This window comes from Pantherophis guttatus, chromosome 5, assembly GCF_059756535.1.
Source record: "Pantherophis guttatus breed Tessera chromosome 5, ASM5975653v1, whole genome shotgun sequence".
NCBI lineage: Eukaryota > Metazoa > Chordata > Lepidosauria > Squamata > Colubridae > Pantherophis > Pantherophis guttatus.
Window position 1 is genome coordinate 13,296,864 of NC_142067.1, and position 20,292 is coordinate 13,317,155.

Genomic DNA, 20,292 nt, shown 5'->3' on the forward strand with positions numbered 1-20,292 from the left:
ATTTACTGCTGGTTCGAATCTCTCCAAGGCTCAAGGTTGACTCAGCCTTCCATCCTTTCTAAGGTAGGTTAAATGAGGACCCAGTTTGTGGGGGCAATAAGCTGACTTTGTATAAATATACAAAAGTATGAAGGCTATTGCTGAATGCACTGTAAGCCGCCCTGAGTCTCCGGAGAAGGGCGGCATATAAATCAAATTAAAAATAAAAAAAAAATAAAAAAAGAGCTGAATGGTATAGCTTTACAGGCAGTATTCAATATTTGCATTCCAGCAGCTCCTTGTTTTCTTTAAAAAGACCACTCCAGATCTTGTCAATATGCAACAAAAAATCTACCCCCTTATGTTCTGAAGCACGTGCCAGAATTTATATAGAGATCTCAAAGATCAAATATGTGAATCCGTAAGTTAGAAGACTTGACTCCCTTAATAAGGGTTTAATAACAATAATAGAGTTTTCTGGAAGTCAAGTCATGGCAAGTGCATTTGTTTTTTGGTTTGAAACCTTGGGAACATCCACCCCTATCCCTCCCTTAAACAACCCTATTCACCCTATTAGACAGGAAATGAAACCACTCTGGAGGACATACCGGTAGTCCTTGATTTACAACAGTTCATTTAGTGACTGTTCAAAGTTATAACTGCACTGAAAAAAAGTGACTTATGGCCATTTTTCACACTTACGACCTTTGTATAGCAGCCCCAAGAGGATCGTGTAATCAAAATTCAGATGCTTGTCACCTGGTTTATACTTATGAGCGGTGCGCTGTGGCCCAAGGTCATGTATTTACCTTTTCTGACAAGCCAATGGGGAAGCCAGATTCACTTAACAACCTTGTTACTAACAACTGTGGCAAGAAAGGTCATAAAATAGAGCAAAACTCATTTGGGGCGGTTACAGTAGAGAACTACCTGTAGATGGGGGTCCCCCTAACCAACTTGCTCAGACCCAAGAAGCTAACTTGAATAAGCAGTGAAACATTTCAAACAAAAAGAAAAAGAAATCAAGTTTGCTATGCCCCAACTTCCAGTCAACTCTACCTGGATGGCTATGAATCTTCATCAACATGCTGCCAAGTTTACATAGCATGCTATGACTGTAACCTTGTTGCTGGTATCCTTTTTATTTTGACTGTTTCCCTATGACTACCATTAAGTGTTGTACCTTATGATTCTTGATGAATGTATCTTTTCTTTTATGTACACCGAGAGCGTATGCACCAAGACAAATTCCTTGTGTGTCCAATCACACTTGGCCAATAAAGAATTCTATTCTATTCTATATCCAAAGAGTCCTATTGTGGCTTGATTTGGTGTATAAACCTAGCCTTTTCTCTACCAACAGGGAAACAACTCTTATCACCTGGTTGAAAACATTTCCATGTAGAGACCCAGATTCAGTTTGCCATTCTGCCACCAAGTTTCTAAAATATTCTCCTAGAAGTAGATCACTATTTCACTACCTTGCTGCCTAACCTACCTCACAGGATTGTTAGGATACATATAAGAGAAATAATACACACTAAAGCAGGGGTCACCAACCTTTCGGATCTCAGGGACCACTAAATTCATAACTTTAAATCCCGCGGACCACTAATATGAATTAGTGATGGGACGGGGTCCTTCAGGTCCTTAGCGTGGCCGCCTGTTAGCAAAGAGAAGCACCCGAGGTCAACCCTAGCTTTGCTGTCCATTGCAGCTAGGAATCTCAAATACGACCAAGAATGAAGGTTTGTCTTATAGCCAGCACCTGGACTCCCAAGGAGGGAGGGAGGGACTGGAGCTACTAAACAGGCAGCCAAGCTAAATGCCTGAAGGACATTGCTTTGGCAGGCCGTATCCGGCCCAAGGGCCCAGGGTGGATTTGATTTAAATCACAATTTAAATAATGACTTAAATCACTAGTAAAAAGGCTTGATTTAAATGAAGTCGATTTAAATCATAATTTTTAAAGAGCAGCTGTCATCTCTGCTACTCCTTTGACCCACTGTTGACTCACCGATGGTCCCAGTGTTGCAGAATATACAGCCTCATGCTACATAACTAAGCTCCATTTCATGCTGAATAAACTAAATTATTTATGTATCTTAAATAGAAAACTATCTTACGATAGATTTTTACCCCAAAAGTTTTTTATTAAAATAAATTTGATAAAAATCAAAAAAATCCAATTTAAATTTTAAAAAATCTGATTTTTTTGATTTTTTTTTAAAAAAATCATTGATTTTTATCCCCCCTGCAAGGGCCATAGTTTGAGGATCCCTGACTTAGTGTAATATAAAAATGCAGTTTTTCTGCGGACCACCAAAATTTTCTCACGGACCACCAGTTGGTGACTGCTGCACTAAAGGGTCTCCTAATCTATGCTTTCTAGATATTGTACAGAAAAAAGCAACTTTAAATCAGAATAGAGTGCTGGAAGGGACCTTAGAGGTCTTCTAGTCCAACCCCCTGCACTAACAGGAGACCTTATATTATTTTAGACAAATGGTTGTCTAATATCTTCTTTAAAACCTCCAATGTTGGAGCACTCACAACTTCTGTTCCACTGGTTAATTGTCCTCACCGTTAGGAAGTTTCTCCTTAATTCCAGGTTGCTTCTCTCCTTGATTAGTTTCCATCCATTGTTTCTTGTCCTGCCCTCTGATGTTTTGGAAAATAAGTTAACCCCCTCTGCTTTGTGGCAGCCCTCCAAATACTGGAATACTGCTATATTGGAAAATCTTTTCTTACTCTAGATAATTATCTTGGAGTGGATGAGTCCAAGTATAGAGTAGATTTTTTTTTTTTACTGGGATAAGCCTATTTTAGGATTTTGCCCATCTCAAAATGTCAATTTCTATGAATTTTATCAATTATGGATGAGAATCACGGGAGATCACTTGTCCAATTCCAATTTATTCATTTCCTATGCAAGGATTATCTTAAAATCGGAATTAGGGATTCACGCATCTCGGACTAAACCGTCAGTTTTACATAAATTTATTTACATTACATTGATTGATTGATTAGCCCTTGGGCCATATCGTGCAAAGTTCCAGAAACAAATTACTACAATTTGATAAAAGCAATTTAAAGTGAACCTGGAATAAAATATAATTTAAAATGAACCTGGAATAAAATATAATTTAAAATGAACCTGGAATAAAATACAATTTAAAATGAACCTGGAACAAAATACAATTTAAAATGAACCTGGAATAAAATACAATTTAAAATGAACCTGGAACAAAATACAATTTAAAATGAACCTGGAATAAAATACAATTTAAAATGAACCTGGAATAAAATACAATAATTTAAGATATAGATAAAACATGATAAAATTGTATTTCGGTGTCACCCCTACAATCTACCTCCATTAGTCCCACACATGCCCATCTCAACCGAACCATTTTGCTTAAATACTGTGCTGTGTTAAATGTTATTTTCAGATTCTGGCCACACATAAGGTAAGGTGTTTTGACATGGGGAGCCCAATGGGTCATTTGTTTGTTATATAGACCAAGGTACTGCTAAACCGCCGGCTTGATGAAAGCCATCATCGCTCAGTTTATGTATCATCCTAAATCTATCCATCCACCCATCCAACCATATTACGGTTTAACACGACGGGCGAATTAAGCGCCACAGCCGTCCATCGGATGCAGGTTTTCTATCGAAATGGCGGCATAGAGGCTTGATGGATAAATAAATCAACGAGCCGCGCCGAACCGAGATCGGAAACCGAACGGATGGCAACGGATTGCACAACTACTCACCTCATCGCGCGTATCGCCAAGGCCGCGAAAGCGCCGGCGGGCCGCTTATATAACCGGCTTCTGATCTCGCGACTCTTCGTTAAATCGACGTCAGCAGAACGGGAAGAGGGATGGGGTGAGGCCGGGCGCGCCCTTTTGAAAGCGGTCAAAAGGAGCTCTGGGCGTGGCTTGCGAGAGCCTAACCCTTTGAGAAGTTGGTCCGGGTGGAGGCTAACGCCCTGCGCGCGCGTTCCTTCTAGTGCTGTAAGTAAAGGCAATGCAACCAAGGGCGCGTTTTGCATGATTTGCACGGTAAGGCTGCGATTTCATTACCTTCCGTAAGTGGTGGTCCCAGCTCAATCCTCGGCTGTGGGCTGTGCCTGATGGGATTTATTTAACACATTGGGAAATTGTGGGGGGAAAAAACGCGGAACGCCACCCACTTCAGTGCAAGGGGTGTTTACCCGGGAGTAATGCCTATTGTAGCTAATGGAGCTTCTATTATATAAGAGCAATAAAGCTTGTATCTTGGACTCCAGGAAAATTTGCAGAATTTTGAGGTTGCTTTTTTACTTTGGAGAAGCTTCTGTTGCAAATAGGTGGTGGGATTCACACGCTAAGAGAAAGTTTTGTTTGTAGGCTTGTGCAGTCAACGACTTGTGCAGGGTCAGCCTGGGTAGTTACAGTATTTTTGGGTTCCAGGGTGTGTGAATCCAGAAAATGGATGTTTTTTAGAGCAGTGTTTTCCAAACCTGGGGACTTCTGGGAGTTGAAGTCCGCACATCTTAAAAAGTTTGAAAATCACTGCTCTTAAAACAAGCCCAGACTCAACCGTTGAAACCACACTTCTGAATAGGTTGCATTTTTATTACTCATCTCAGAATTTCTGCTTTATGAAATGTCAAAGGGCTTGATACAAGATGCTCCTAATAAAAATATTAACTTAAAAACTATAAAACACTGAGATGGCAATTTGTATTGGTTATAAATAATACACAGGAAAGTTTCTAGGAAGCAAGAGTGTAAATGTTATGTGATTGTTAGAAAAAAAATTAGCAAGATCAATAATACTTTTTAACGTGATAGGTTTATCACTGAACTTTAAGAGGAATTGATAAATTCATACTAAGAAATGAGCTAATATTTTAAACAAGCTGTTCTCAAAAACTTGGGGAAAAATGTAGGCCTGATAAAGGACAATTTGCATGATTAGTGGTTTCACCTGCTATTATATATAATTTCTTCTTGCGAAATAAATTCCCTTGACCTTTTTCCTGTAGAACTTAATACATTTCAAATCCTCCATCTGGTTCGTAGACAGTAGTTAATTGGAGTTTACTTCCAAATAATGTCAGCTGGTGAAGAAAATTAATCCTAATTTCCTTTCGTTGTTGTTAAAGTTTGATATGAAGCAACCAGCAAATAAACTTTTCAAATCTAATTTCTATAAATAGTCAACAGTTGAGAACTTTGTTTCTAAGTGTTACATGCTATATGTGAATAGCTAACTCTGGTTTATTGAGTAAACTTGCACATTCACATATTGCATTAAACCATAAACCACAGTTTACAAAATACTAAAGGCTTAACTATGTCCAAACAAACCACCTTTTGGGAATCCAGGCTTAAAGTAAAAACAGATTTACTTATATTAACTGTAGAAAAATATTCAGTTAAGTTTATTCCTTTACAATGAAATGACTGGCTTAAACTGTATGCCTAAAACAACATTTTTTTTCCTGTCCAAAAGTAGTTGAGATACTGTGGGTGCTGATTCATCAACAATATTGCTTGTTGAATCATCTGGGGTTTTTTTCCCTCTGAATAATCAAAAAGAGCAGATGTGGCCACTGAGATTAACAATGGAAGAAAAGACGGAAATAGTGAAATGTACAGCAGAGCACAATTCGGTCCATGATTCTTTTTTAACATGTAACACTCTCAGAAATGACCGTGAACATCTGCACTGTTAAAAGCTTGGGTTGAATTGCAAAACCAGTATGTTCATTAACAGGCCTGTAACTTTATTCTTGATGTACTTTGATCTCTCTTAGGAGCTGGCCTGCTTGGTTGGCTGCCTGGAATAAAACATGGCTAGAGTGGAAAAATTTGATTTTCACGTACCTACTCTGGAGGAAGTGGCTGATGGTAAGCAACTATGATTCTTTTGTGTTAGAAAGACTCTCAGAGAAGAATCGGTATAACAGCAGCAGTTAGAAAAGCAGGATATAGGGCCCAAAGCTTTCTTCCCCCAAATTATGAACATGTAGAGATGTCCTTGAAGGGAACACTTGGAAGTCATTATAGAAACAAGGGCAGAAGCACTCCTTAATCCCTGGGAAAGGTAATAGTTTCAAGAACACTCCCATCAACGCAAAGAGAATCTGTCGCTGTAGCTATTTCGGTAAAATATAGTTACTTTACTTTACTTTTATTTGATTTGTATACCGCCCTACTCCCGAAGGACTCAGGGCGGTGAACAGCCAACAATAAAATACATACATACAAAATTTAAAAGCAGAAATAAAATCGAATTAAATAGTTTGGCCCAGACAGATTAAAACCCCAATCAATTTAAAACAAATTTAAACTTTGAGTATTAAAATATTTAAAATATTAAAATTGTTTAAAAAGAGGGAGAAAGTTAGGCCAGGCCCGCCTGGTGAAATAAAAAGATCTTTAAAGCGCGGCAGAAGGTGCGCAGATCCGGGATCCTCCGTATCTCTGGGGGGAGCTCGTTCCAGATAGTAGGTGCCCCCACAGAGAAGGCTCTCCCCCTGGGGGCCGCCAGTCGACATTGTTTGGCCGACGGCACCTGGAGGAGCCCCTCTCTATGAGAGCGTACCAGCCGGTGGGAGGATATTGGTGGTAGTAGGCGGTCCTGCAAGTACCCGGGTCCTGAGCCATGGAGCTCTTTAAAGGTGGTAACCAAAACCTTGAAGCGCACCTGGAAGACCACCGGGAGCCAGTGCAGCTCGCGCAGGAGGGATGTTACATGGGAGCGCCATGTCGCTCCCATTACCACCCGCGCGGCCGCACTCTGCGCCAGTTGGAGCCTCCAGGTGCTCCTCAAGGGGAGCCCCATGTAGACAGCGTTACAATAGTTCAGGCGGGAGGTGACGAGGACATGAGTGACCGTGCGTAAGGAGTCCCGATCCAGAAAGGGACGCAACTGGCGAATCAGGCGAACCTGATGAAAAATCCGGTCACGGCCGTCAAGTGCTCTTCTAAAGACTGCCGTGAATCCAGGAGGACGCCCAAATTGCACGCCCTCTCCGTGGGGGCCAATGATTCGCCCCCGATAGTCAGTGATGGCACCAACTGACTATATTGGGACATCGGAAACCACAGCCACTCGGTCTTGGATGGGTTGAGCCTGAGCCTATTCCTCCCCATCCAGATCCGCACGGCCTCCAGGCATCGGGACATCACTTCAAGGGCATCGTTGGGGTGGAGATGTATAGCTGGGTGTCATCAGCGTACTGGTGGTACTTCACCCCGAAACCACGGATGATCTCGTTAGAGATAGTCTTTGCTTAACCATTGCTTAACCATTTGTTCAGCAGCTGAGTGAACGATAGATAGCATTGGCCAGCCAAGTTATGGTTGTTGTAGTGACAGAATCAAAATTTGAGTGTTTAGCAACTAGCCCACACTTACAACCATAGCACTGGAGGAGTCGTGGTGGAGCAGTGGTTAGAATGCAGTATTGCAGTCTAATTCTTATCCACAGCCTGGAGTTCGATCCTGACTGGCTCAAGATTGACTCAGCTTTCCATCCTTCTTAGGTTGGTAAAATGAGGAGTCAGATTGTTGGGGGCAATATCCTAACATTTGTAAACTGCTCAGAGAGGGTCCTAAAGCACTATGGAGTGATATATAAATCTTTGTGCTGTTGATATATGCCCCCCCCCTCATTTCTACCTTATTGGCCCCCTGCACTCTGCTGCCATCGCCTACCCCTGCTGGTGTCCTGTCCCAGCTGATCTTCTGTGTCTTCCGCTGGTGATCCATGATCGAGATGCTAGACAAGGACACAGCCCTGGGATGCATGGACCAAGTGCGACAGAGTCTCATCTACCAAAGGGCATTCACTGGGTCTGACCGGGAGGAGTTTAGGGCAGCATCTTCCATCACAGAGCAGAAAGATTGCAGTGGAAGGGATTACAAGAGACTAAACAGCCACACAATGGGAAATATGCAAAGCTATTTGCATAGCTCCTCCCACTTATGACTGTAACCTTGTTGCTGGTATCCTTAAGATTTATATTGACCGTTTCCTAATAGGATTTGATTGTTGTACCTTCTGATTCTTGACGAATGTATCTTTTATGTACACTGAGAGCATATGCACCAAGACAAATTCCTTGTGTGTCCAATCACACTTGGCCAATAAAGAATTCTATAGTACATTTGCAGTTGCTAGTGCCTTGCTTTCCATGTATATTTTCCATTGTGTGCTTACTCTCTTGCAATCGCCTCCTCTCCAATCTCTGCTTTGCGAGGAGGGAAAAATGAAAAACAAGTCAGGCACAGGACAACACATACTGACTGTAATGGTGATCATATGTCTGAGGAACGGTGTGACTTGTAAATATGAGCATTGGTCGTAAAGTTATTTTTTCAGCATTGTTATAACTGAATGTGGCAGTCAGTAAGTGAGGACTATCTATGTAAGTATATGCAGGAGAGCAATCCATTGTTTTACAAAGGCAGTGCCTTTACATGCAATTAATTTGAATCAGTGGTAATTCATTCAATTAATATCAATATGTTGTCATGGCTTTGCCTTTGTTTTAGAGTGTGGCTAGGGCATACATACACAATGAGTTTCAATCTAAAGAAAACTAAAGAAAAAAAACCCAGGAAGCATTAATACTCAACTGAAAGGGCTTCACCCTGACTTCAGCGTGGTCAGCTTTAACATATTCCATTCTTCAATTTTCTTTGCAATAATCTATTCTCCTTCCAGTTCTACAGAATGGACTTCAAGGAAATTTTGCAGATGTCCAGGTATCCGTGGTGGATTGTCCTGATATGACTCAAGAACCCTTTTGTTTTCCTGCTAAAGGTAACACATGATACCTGTGACAAAATATTGGCAATATATAGAATAGAATAGAATAGAATAGAATAGAATAGAATAGAATAGAATAGAATAGAATAGAATAGAATAGAATAGAATAGAATAGAATAGAATAACATAAAATAACATAGAATAACATAGAATAACATAGAATAACATAGAATAACATAGAATAACAGAGTTGGAAGGGACCTTGGAGGTCTTCTAGTCCAACCCGCTGCTTAGACAGGAAACCCTACACCACTTCAGACAAATGGTTATCCAACATCTTCGTAAAAACTTCCAGTGTTGGAGCATTCACAACTTCTGGAGGCAAGTTGTTCCACTGATTAATGGTTCTAACTGTCAGGAAATTCCTCCTTAGTTCTAGGTTGCTTCTCTCCTTGTTTAGTTTCCATCCATGGCGTCTTGTCCTGCCTTCAGGTGCTTTGGAGAACAGCTTGACTCCCTCTTCTTTGTGGCAGCCCCTGAGATATTGGAACACTGCTATCATGTCACTCCTAGTCCTTCGTTTCATTAAACTCTTCATTAAGAGCCTTGATAGTAAAGTGGTTTAGTGCACCCTGTTGTTAACACAGCTGCCTGCAATTTCTGCTGGTTCGAATCTCTCCAAGGCTCAAGGTTGACTCAGCCTTCCATCCTTTCTAAGGTAGGTGAAATGAGGACCCAGTTTGTGGGGGCAATAAGCTGACTTTGTATAAAATATACAAAAGAATGAAGGCTATTGCTTAACGCATTGTAAGCCACCCTGAGTCTCCGGAGAAGGGCGGCATATAAATCAAATTAAAAAAAAAAAAAAAAAAACTAGAAATACCCAGTTCCTGCAACCATTCTTCATATGTTTTAGCCTCCAGTCCCCTAATCATCATTGTTGCTCTTCTCTGCACTCTTTCTAGAGTCTCAACATCTTTTTTACCAAAAGACAGCAACCAAAACTGAATGCAGTATTCCAAGTATGGCCTTACCAAGGCATTATCTTGGTAACATGTGGGCCACCAGGTGAAACAGGGACAAAATTGCCAGGATTATTTTTGGCAGAATAGATTTTCTTTAAAGAATGGAGTAGATTTGCTTAAGCCTTTTCAAGATTGGGTTATGCAAGCTAAAAGCCCTTATCGCATACCTTAAAATACTGAATGCTCTTTTAAAAAATCCTATTTTTTCCTACTTTTGGACGACTTCAAAAAGAGCAGCCCCACCTTTGCCATTACGTCACAAGGTTGCTGGCCATGCCTCCCTGTGATCTTGTATAGGTCGTAAGGATGCTATGCTAAGTGATGGTTTGCTTTAGCTATGGTTATACAAGCCACCATTGCCTGGCTCATAATGCAGCCCACAATAATTGGGTTTGGAGTCTACTAAACCAGGGTCACCAACCTTTCGGACCTCAGGGACCACTAAATTCATAATTTTAAATCCTGCGGACCACTAATATGATTTTTTAAAAAAGATAAATAGTATTTAGTGCAATATAAAAAATGCAAATAATTTTTCTGCGGACCACCAAAATTTTCTCACGGACCACCAGTAGTCCATGGACCACCAGTTAGTGACCACTGAACTAAACCGTGACTGCTTTTATATTGTTTTGGGTTAGTAAAAAAAAAAAAAATTCTGGAAAAAAAATGAATTTGCTCTTTTTTTTTTTCCTTTTTACAGGTATTTGTGGCAAGCCTAGAATTGCAGATGTGGGAGGTGTTCCATATCTTTTACCGCTTGTACAGAAAGACAAGGTAAATAAAGTGTAATGTATTTGCAACCATATGCAAAAGGTAGTCTTTCATCCAATAACCTCCCATTTTGATCAGAAACAATAATTCCCATTTTTGGAGTGGGATCAAATCATTTTTGCTAATATCGCAGTGATCCTTGTAAAGTCAGATTAGTCCATTCTAACATTTTGCATCTGTGTTAATTGGTTACCTTTTTTTAATCCTTTCAAAGAGATTTGGTTCAGATCCTAATTCCGCAATTTAAAAATGCAGGTAGGTTTCGATTAGTAGTTAATAAATCACACAAAATGGTTGTATTATTTGAATTCACACTACCAGCAATAGCAATGGCCTTTAGATGTATATACCGCTTTACATAGCTTAATAGCCCTCTCTAAGCGGTGTACAGAGTCAGCATATTGCCCCCAACAATCTGGGTCTTCATTTTACTAACCTCGGAAGGATAGAAGGCTGGATCAACCTTCAGCCCGTCAGGATCGAACTGCTGGCAGCCGGCAGACAGTAGAAGTAGCCTGCTACTAGTACTGCATTCTAACCACCGTGCCACCATAGCTCTTAATCTTGTAATCCTTGGTTTACAACCATAACTGAGTTTGCAATTTCAGCCGTAAGTCATGATGGTTATAATGTGAGTCACTATGTAAGTTTGACTGATTTTACAGCCCTTTTTTGGGCGATCATAAACTGATCGCTGCGGTTATTAAAGCAAACTAATTATTTTCTATACGTTTTTTTTTTTCTTTTGCTGGAAACCAGAAGTAAATATTGGTTTTTGGCAAAAAATATAAATCGCGGATCTCTTCCCGCTTTTAAAAATTATGGAGGACTCCAAAAAAAGCTTTTGTTTGTATGGGTTATATTTATATTTACCATATTAAAAATTAAAACTGATGCATTCACTGCCTCTTCTCGTGATCGTTGGATGAGATTTTAATATTGTATTCTTTTTCAACATAGGATGGCAATTTTAAATTTTTAAACATCAAATTTAAAGACTCCTGAGAGTGGGTCTTGGGGAAGGCCGAGGACTCCTAGGAACACTCTAATAAGCACTGCCCTCTAGACAGCATGTAGATGAGCAAATTTAACCATTCTTTTCTCATTTAGGTTTATGACCTGAACATAATAGCGAAAAATATACAATTACCCGGAGCATTTTTTCTTGGTGCTGGAGCTGTTTCTTCCAGAGTAGTTGGAAATAATGCTGAGGTAAGACAATGGATAAGAAAATATTAGCTTGAGTGTATATGGAATATAGATATATATCAGTGGTGGGTTGCTACCGGCTCGCCCCAGTTCGGGCAAACTGGTAGCGGCAGTGGTGGGAAGCTCTGCCCAGACGTCATCAAATACGCTATGCGCAGAAGCTTCTGCGCATGCATAGAAGTGGCATGTACACTAGCGAACTGGTAGCAAAGGTAAGTGAAATCCACCACTGGTATATATGAATATCGGATGCGGTGATTCAGTGACTAAGACGCTGAGCTTGACGATCGAAAGGTCGGTAGTCCACTGGTTCGAATCCCTAGTGCCACATAATAGGGTGAGCTCCCATTACTTGTCCCAGCTTCTACCAACCTAGCAGTTTGACAACACGAAAAAAATGCAAGTAGAAAAATAGGCACCACCTTTGGTGGGAAGGTAACAGTGTTCCGTGTGCCTTTGGCGTTTAGTCATGACCACTGAGATGTCTTCGGATAGCGCTGGCTCTGTGGCTTTGAAACAGAGATGAGCACCGCCCCATAGAGTCGGGAACGAATAGCACATATGTGTGAGGGGAACTTTTACCTTATACTTGGGAGTATTAACTGTCCGATCTCAGCAACGTGAAGACTTGTGGACTTCAACTCCCAGAATTCCCTAGCCAGCATAGCTGATCTCAGTTTTTCTTGCAAGGATTGCACCATTTAGGCTATAAAATTCCCTTTAAAATTTGATTTACATAATCCAGTCGTCCCCAACTTTTCTGGCTCCACAGACCATCAGGGGGAAGGAGGGGATGGTTTCACATCTGCAACCTAGATCCCACACATGCGCAAATGAAGCTCCATGCGCTTTCCCGCCATTTTCACAGTCCAGTTCCCAACAGGCTTCAGACCAGGGGTGAAATGCTCCCGGTTCGGACCAGATCGGGCAATCTGGTAGCAATTGTGGCCGGTAATTCGGAGAACTGGTAGCGATGGCAATGCGAAGCTCTGCCCACCCACCCAGGTGTTGTGCTATTTAACCTCTGCGCATGTGTAGAAGGTTTTGTGCATGCGCAGAGGATTTGCGTGGTGCGTGCACTTCCGAACCGGTAAGGAAGGTAAGTAGATTTCATCCCTGCTGCAGACCGGTACCGGTACTGCTACCTGGAGAATTGGGGACCCCTCACTTAATCGGGTTCAGATCTTGCTTAAATCTCTGTTTTAGTAGACTTCCAACACCTCTGCTGTTGTTGGTTTTTTTCTGGACTTTCTCTATGTTTAAGATGAGGTCTTAACCCCACCTCATTCTGAGCCATAGTATGTGTGAAAGGATTTACTGAATAAACCATCATTATTGGGTAGGTTCATACCGTACGGTAACAAACCATGATTTTCAAATCGCGTAGCTGACTTTCTGCAATGGAATAAGCTATAAACAAAACGTGCTGCTTGTTTTAATCATTGTGAAATGATGGTAGATCGTGCTGATCTATTGGAAGATGTTTATCTGTTTCTATCTAGTTTATCCCAATTGTTCAAGCTGAAAAGGAAGAAAAGGCAGCAATCAATGGAAGTTACCTAGCCAAGATCAACCCTGAGGATGGCACCTGTCTGCTCCAAAAATACAGCTCCCTACATAAGGATTGTGAATTTGGACTGCTGGCTAATCTATATGCAAGTGAAGGCCTTCCTGGTAAGGTATGTGGCCCGGTCAGGTTTATTAAAATGGCTTTTTACAAACCAAACATCCATGCAAAGTCTACCAAAAAAAAAACCCCAAACCGATTAAAAGAAAATTTAAAAAGTTAATAAAGCCCAAACAAACAAACTTCTACATGTGAACATGCTTTGCTTCATTTTGTTTTGCTTCATTTTATTGACAAATTTATACAGCTACATGTATTACCAATGGAACTTCTGGTGTAAATACATATATTTATAGCTAGTCCTCAATTTACAACAATAATTGAGCCCAGGATTACGGTCGTAAATTATGCCGATTGTTAGGTGGGTTATTAAATCAACCTGGTTTTACAACAATGTTTTGTTTTTTTGCAGAGGTTGTTAAGCAAACCCATCGTTTGCATCGGGTTTTTTTTTTTTGCCAAAAACCAGAAGTAAATGCCAGTTTCCAGCAAAAAATGTGATTCATAGTCATGACAGTGAGATGCTATTGACCAGAGGTCTCCAACCGTGGCAACTTTAAGACTTGTGGACTTCAATTCCCACAATTCCTTAGCCAGCTGGCTGAGGAATTCTGGGAGTTGAAGTCCATAAGTCTTAAAGTTGCCACGGTTGGAGACCCCTGCTATGGACAGCTATAAATGCAGGCTGCTTGCCAAGCACTCAAAATGCAATCATGTGACTGTTGAAACTTGGTTGCTAGGCAATTGGTTGTTAAATGAGGACTACCTGCTTACAATAAAGATATATGTAAGGATATGTAGACACATATAACTGTGTCCCACAGCTATATTCAAGAATTGAGCCTGAGTGGCGCAGCAGACTAATGCTACTGTTAAAGGTAGTATTTAGCTTCCAGCTGCCTGCAATTATTGCAAGTTCAATTCTCACCAGGCTCAAGGTTGACTCAGCTTTCCATCCTTTCTAAGGTAGGTAAAATGAGGACCCAGTTTGTGGGGGCAATAAGCTGACTTTGTATAAAATATACAAAAGTATGAAGGCTATTGCTTAACGCATTCTAAGCCGCCCTGAGTCTCCGGAGAAGGGCAGCATATAAATTAAAAAATATATATATATATTTTACACAGAACAACACTACAGACATTATTTAACATTTCCCTATATCTTGTGAATCCACAAATCTTATAAGGGAGTTTCTTCTTTTAGCATCCTATCGACTTTCTTTATTGTATGTAGAAGACTCTGATCCCTTTGCTGTAACACTACCAATGTCATTTAAATTTGAGTACAGTTTTGCCCATTTAATTGACCTATGTTTCTCTAATAAAAAAAGACAATATATTTGGCCCTTGTGAATGCTTGGATGGTAACAATTCACAAATTGGCTACAGTAAGAGAACAGGTTTGCAACTCCACAAGCCCATGAATACTCTAAGAAAGGTGGTTCCTGTCTTTCTACACTCATAAGATTTTGTCTTCTGTATCTTTTTTTTAAGTAGCGCGTAAAGTTCTAAGCAAGTTTATAGAATAGAATAAGAAAACAGAGTTGGAGGGGACCTTAGAGGTCTTCTAGTCCAACCCCCAGCTCAGGCAGGAAACCCTATGCCATTTCAGACAAACGATTGTCCAATCTCTTCTTAAAAACTTCCAGTGTTGGAACATTCAAAATTTCTGGAGGCAAGTTGTTCCACTGATTAATTGTTCTGTCAGGAAATTTCTTCTTAGTTCTAGGTTGCTTCTCTCCTTGATTAGTTTCCATCCATGGCGTCTTGTCCTGCCTTCAGGTGCTTTGGAGAATAGGTTGACTCCCTCTTCTTTGTGGAAACCCCTGAGATATTGGAACACTGCTATCATGTCACCCCTAGTCCTTCTCATTAAATTAGACAAATTCAATTCCAGCAACAGTTCTTCATATGTTTTAGCCCCCAGTCCCCTAATCATCTTGGTTGCTCTTCTCTGCACTCTTTCTAGAGTCTCCACATCTTTTTTACATCATGGCAACCAAGATTCTATAGATTATAGGCCCTGTCCTTTGTATCTTCTAAGAATGTTATCAAACTATATAACACCTAGATGCTTTTTTCAGTCATAAAAAGATGCCATTAAAAAAAATACATTAAAAATAAGGACTGACGATAGGGAGCATATTGGATGCCAAGAATTCACAAACATTTTATTACCTACAACTAGATTAAAAGGGAAATATAAAAAACGAAATTTCCCAGATCAACTTTCTCTGAAGACACAAATTTCCTGAGAGGAATCATTCAATCTATGACCTCTTGGCCTTGTGCTTTTAATGTGGGAATAATGATTTTGACCATTAGAATTGTCAGGTGGAGAGTTCACAAACACAAAATGTGTTAAGAAGGGAGCTCCAAGTCATAATGAAATCTTACAAGTGTGTAATTCTCAACTCATAATGCATTACATGAAGCTTAGTCATTTCGTTTTTATTTCAACTGCAAATTGCTGCACAGAATTTCCTCTGCTTCACATGACAGTATTAACCTGCCTCCTTCCTTTAAGGTCATTGAAGTGAGAGCAAAGAAAAGAACTGGTGAGCAGAATTTCATATCCTGCATACGGAAAGCCTTAGATAAGCATTATGGTGACAGAACAGTGGGAATGGGAGGTACCTTCATTATCCAGAAAGGAAATGCAAAACTTCATATTATGGTAAGTCAGCTACAAGAAGATGATTTTCCATTTTTCTTTGGAAGCATGAGTTACGCAACAAGAAGAAAAAAAGTCTATAAACATTAAACAGTAAAGTCTTTCCATAAACATTTGCAAACTTGCTTTTTTATGGTGTGCTATCAAGTAGATGTGCGATGGCTCAGCGGTTAAAGGAGCTGAACTTGTCAGCTGGAGATCTGACAGCCTGAGTTCGAGACCCGAGCTCTGTGCAACAGGGTGAATTCCTGTTACTTGCTCCAGCTCCTGCCCACTTAGCAGTTCAAAGGCATGCAAAATACAAATAGATAACTGTATTTTTCAGAGTATAAGACACACTTCTTTCCCCCCTAAAAGAAGGTGAAAATTTGGGTGCATCTTATACACCGAATGTAGCCAAAAATGCAAGGCATGGAGGAGGCGATCGTCTATGGCAATCCCTGCAGCCTGGAACAGCTGATTGGGAGTATTCCAGAAAGCTGATACACCGGCCAATCGGCTGCTCATGCTGAATCAGGCTGCAATAATGTGCTGAAGCTGACCTGGCTGTTCGCTATTTGCTGCAAGAACTGTCAGAGTTTGCAGCAGCAAGCAAAACACAAGCAGAGGAGAGGAGTTTCGGTTTCAGTGAGATCAGCACAGCATGCAGCTTTAGAACAATTGACCTAAGCCACGCCCAGGCTCCTTGCTGTCTCCTCCCGTGTTGCTCACACAACAAATACTGTTTCAGTTGCCAAACAGTCTCACACACTGACAGGACGCTAGCCAGATGAATACCAATGGATGCTGGTAGGCAGAGGCAGAATTTTTTTTTCTTATTTTCCTCCCCCAAAACGAAGGTGCGTCTTATACTCCGGAGCGTCTTATACTCTGAAAAATATAGGTAAATAGATGCCACTTTGGTGGGTAGGTAACATTATTCTGTTTGCCTTTGGTGTGTAGCCATTCTGGCCACATAACCATGGAAAATGTCTTCGGATAGTGCTGGCTTCCTCGATACATGAACACAGCCCTTGATCGGCAGGATTTTTCCAAGATTTCAGTCTTTCTCACTTATATTGAGGGGAAGCCAGACTAGCAAATTTGTGCATTCAAAACAGCCGATTAAGCTCTCATTGAGCTACTTTGACTGGTCCCAATTTTGATGGAGAGTTGAAATTTTAATTGTTTGTGCCAGCTGGAGAATTTTCTGGCTTACGTTTCAAAAGACATTGAGATACTACCAGAAGGTGCAAAATTGTGTCAAAGCAAAATTTGTGTCATGTTCTGATCTGGAGAGGAGGGAAACGGACTCTGATGACTTAAGAGTTCCTGTGCTTTTCTTTATTCAAGTACAGCCACGTGCTTTGTTTTTTTTAAATTGCAGCCTTCTGAATTTTCTGCCTGCCCTTTGGAAACTGATGAGAAGGTGAACAATTGGCTGAAGTTTTTTGAAATGACAGCTCCGCTCATTTGCCAGCCTGTGATTGTTTCTCAAGATCCAGTAAGTAAATTCTATTGTTATTTCTCAAGGGAGATCCCAACTTACTTGCCTGGATGCAAAGTGGTCATTTTTTTAAACAATCATCTACTCCTCTTGCTCCAAGTTGCCATAACATGCACCAAAGAATTGGGAAAATACCCAGCGAGAGCCATTTTGGTGTAGTGGTTAAGGTGCTGGCCTAGAAACCAGGAGACTGAGTTCTTGGGCCAATTTTTCTCTCATGTCACAGGATTGTTGCCTTTCAGCTCCAGGTACCTGGACAGAAAAACACTTAATCTCTCCCCTGGTTCAGCTGATAAAGGGAGGAGAACTTGTGGCTCAGAGGTTAATACAACTGCCAATATGCAGGCAGCCCAAGTTCGAATCCTAGTAAGGGTATGGCTACCTCCAACCTAAGCTTAGTTCATAAGATTATTTATCAAAACATCTTACCTGTAAATGAGTACTTTAATTTCAACCGCAATAACATAAGGGCTATCAATAGATTCAAACTCAGTGTAATTCGCTCTAATCTTGATTGTAGGAAATATGACTTCTGCAATAGAGTAGTTAATGTCTGGAACACTCTACCTGATCCTGTTGTAGTCTCTCTAATCCCCAGATCTTTTACCTTAAACTGTCTACCGTGGACCTTTCACGTTTCTTAAGAGGTCCCTAAGGGGGCGTGCCTACCGTCCCTGTCCTACTGTCCCCATTTATATGTATTCATTCTATGTGTTTATGGCTATGTTTTGCTTATTTATTTCCTTTTATTTGTGCCAAAAAAATTTCATGTCTCCATGTCTATGTCTATACTGTTACGTTTCCTTGTATTTGTTGGCAAATAAATAAATATAAATGTTCCCCATCTTGAGTGTACAAAGCTATTGGTGCAGCTTTGTCATGACTCATCTCACCCAAACTACACAAATAGTCCTCATTTAGCTACCACTATTGCGAGTGGCAACTAGGTTGTTCGGCAAAGCAGTCATTGTGAAGCCATGACCAAACTTATGGTCTTTCCAGCAACTTTCTTTTGCTTTACAGACCTGTGAAACTTGTGAAAAAGTTACTTTTTAAATCATTGCCATAACTGAAGAGTAGCTAAATGAGATTGTTGCTAAATGAGGACTACCTATATTGCCAAATAACACAAAATAACACATTTGCATGCGATGTATCTGAACTGAAGGAAATGTTTGCTGCTTGGGACACACAGGAATTTATGGGTTCTTGGTTTTTTCCCCAGGGTTTTGATCTGCGTGTGGAGCACACCCACTGTTTCAGCCATCACGGTGAAGGTGGCCACTACCACACGGACACAACTCCAGAGACTGTAGAATATCTGGGGTATTTTGTCCCTGCTGAATTCCTCTTTCGGATCGACAGACCAAAGGAGACGCATATGGTGGGTCGGGATTAAAGTCGAACCCAGCTGATGTTAATGAAGAAGCAGAAAATCAAGAAATGATTAAATTTGCTTTTCACTAGGTTCAACTAATGTCTAATTACAACCTGAATGTATTATTTTTTTTGGCACTTAAAAATAAAATATGGCAAAATTTGATTTTTTTCAGATTGGAAATGTAGCACATTCTGGCTGATTGCGAAACAAAACCAGGAGCCCAATTTTTACTTAATATATTTACATTTTAGATCATTGGTTCCCCTTCTTTCTGTCCTTAGCATCTAGATTTCAGCTGCAATCTGGATGGGAACTCTATACCTATCCCAAGATTGGTGAACTGCAATTTCTGTCCTCTGTCATTGCATTACATCAGGGAAAGGAAACCATTCATTAGCATAGCCCTCAATGGGCAATGGGTTAATTGCCTAATTTGGCCCTCCTGCTCTCTGCTGCACCCTTGTGGCAGAGAGGCAAAACAATGATGTCCAAGATCCCTCCCCCTTGTTCAAGAGAATTCAAGAGTCCAGTCATCTATATTAATCAGAATAGAACTGAAAGGGATCTTGGAGGTCTTCTAATCCAGGGGTCTGCAACCTTAAACACTGAAAGAGCCATTTGGACCCGTTTCCCACAGAAAAGAAAACACCAGGAGCCACAAAACTCTTCCCGTGCCTGACTATTTCTTGAGCGGCCACAAAACTAGCATATGTAGTTGAATTAAACGTTCTGTTTTCTTCTGAAACTTTTCTTGGATTTATCCATGGTTGGCCTACCGGGGGTTGAAAAGCTCAATAAATCACATGCAGCGGATATCACACATTGGCGGTTGTGACATATTTTGAGTGACAAGGAGCCGCAGCAGAGGGGTGAAAGAGCCACATGCGGCTCCAGAGCCGCAGGTTGCTGACCCCTGTTCTAGTCCAACCCCTTGTTCAAGCAGGAAACCCTATACCCGTGATGGCGAACCTATGGCACGCGTGCCACAGGTGGCACCCAGAGCCATATTTGTGGGCACATGAGCGTTGCCCTAGCTGAGCTCCAGCGTGCATGTGTGCGCTGGCCAGCTGATTTTTGGGCCTTCTGGTCCCACCAGAAGTTGGGAAATGGGTTGTTTCCAGCCTCCGGGGGACCTCTGGGTGGGTGTAGGAGGCCGTTTTCGCCCTCCCCAGGCTCCTAGAAAGGCTCTGAAGCCTGGGGAGAGCAAAAAACAGGCTTACCAGGCCCACCAGTAATTTTTTGCCATTGCGTGCCAAAAGAGGGAGTGCGGAGGTCGACGTGTGCATGCATGGGGGGTGGGGTATGGGGGCATTGAATGATGGGTGTGGGCACGGGCACACATGACCTCCCCACGCTCCCCGC

At 41.1% G+C, this 20,292-nt stretch overlaps 2 protein-coding genes across 5 annotated transcripts in view; one reads left to right on the plus strand and one right to left on the minus strand.

Moving 5' to 3' along the window:
* The window catches only part of TAF1D (TATA-box binding protein associated factor, RNA polymerase I subunit D), a 34,109-nt gene that overhangs the window by 13,472 nt on the left and 345 nt on the right, over window positions 1-20,292 (minus strand). For 2 of the 3 annotated variants that reach the window (XM_060686208.2, XM_060686210.2), the window contains exon 1: window positions 3,759-3,817. The exons of the other annotated variant lie outside the window; for it this stretch is intronic. In XM_060686208.2, the coding sequence (XP_060542191.2) occupies window positions 3,759-3,763 (5 nt within the window). In that variant the 5' untranslated portion in view covers window positions 3,764-3,817. Of the gene's footprint in view, window positions 1-3,758; window positions 3,818-20,292 lie in introns of those variants that run through there. 3 annotated transcript variants of the gene reach the window in all.
* Window positions 3,851-19,092, plus strand: BKGD (beta-keto-L-gulonate decarboxylase). Of its 2 annotated transcripts, none has more exons than XM_034408634.3 (9): window positions 3,851-4,049; window positions 5,792-5,885; window positions 8,710-8,808; window positions 10,483-10,556; window positions 11,664-11,765; window positions 13,265-13,441; window positions 15,917-16,066; window positions 17,430-17,546; window positions 18,775-19,092. In XM_034408634.3, the coding sequence occupies exons 2-9, from the start codon at window positions 5,828-5,830 to the stop codon at window positions 18,946-18,948; spliced, it is 951 nt and encodes a 316-aa protein (XP_034264525.2). In that variant the 5' UTR covers window positions 3,851-4,049; window positions 5,792-5,827; the 3' UTR covers window positions 18,949-19,092. The 2 variants fall into 2 exon arrangements, with proteins under 2 accessions (XP_034264525.2, XP_034264535.2); XM_034408644.3 differs by having other exon boundaries at window positions 3,887-4,001.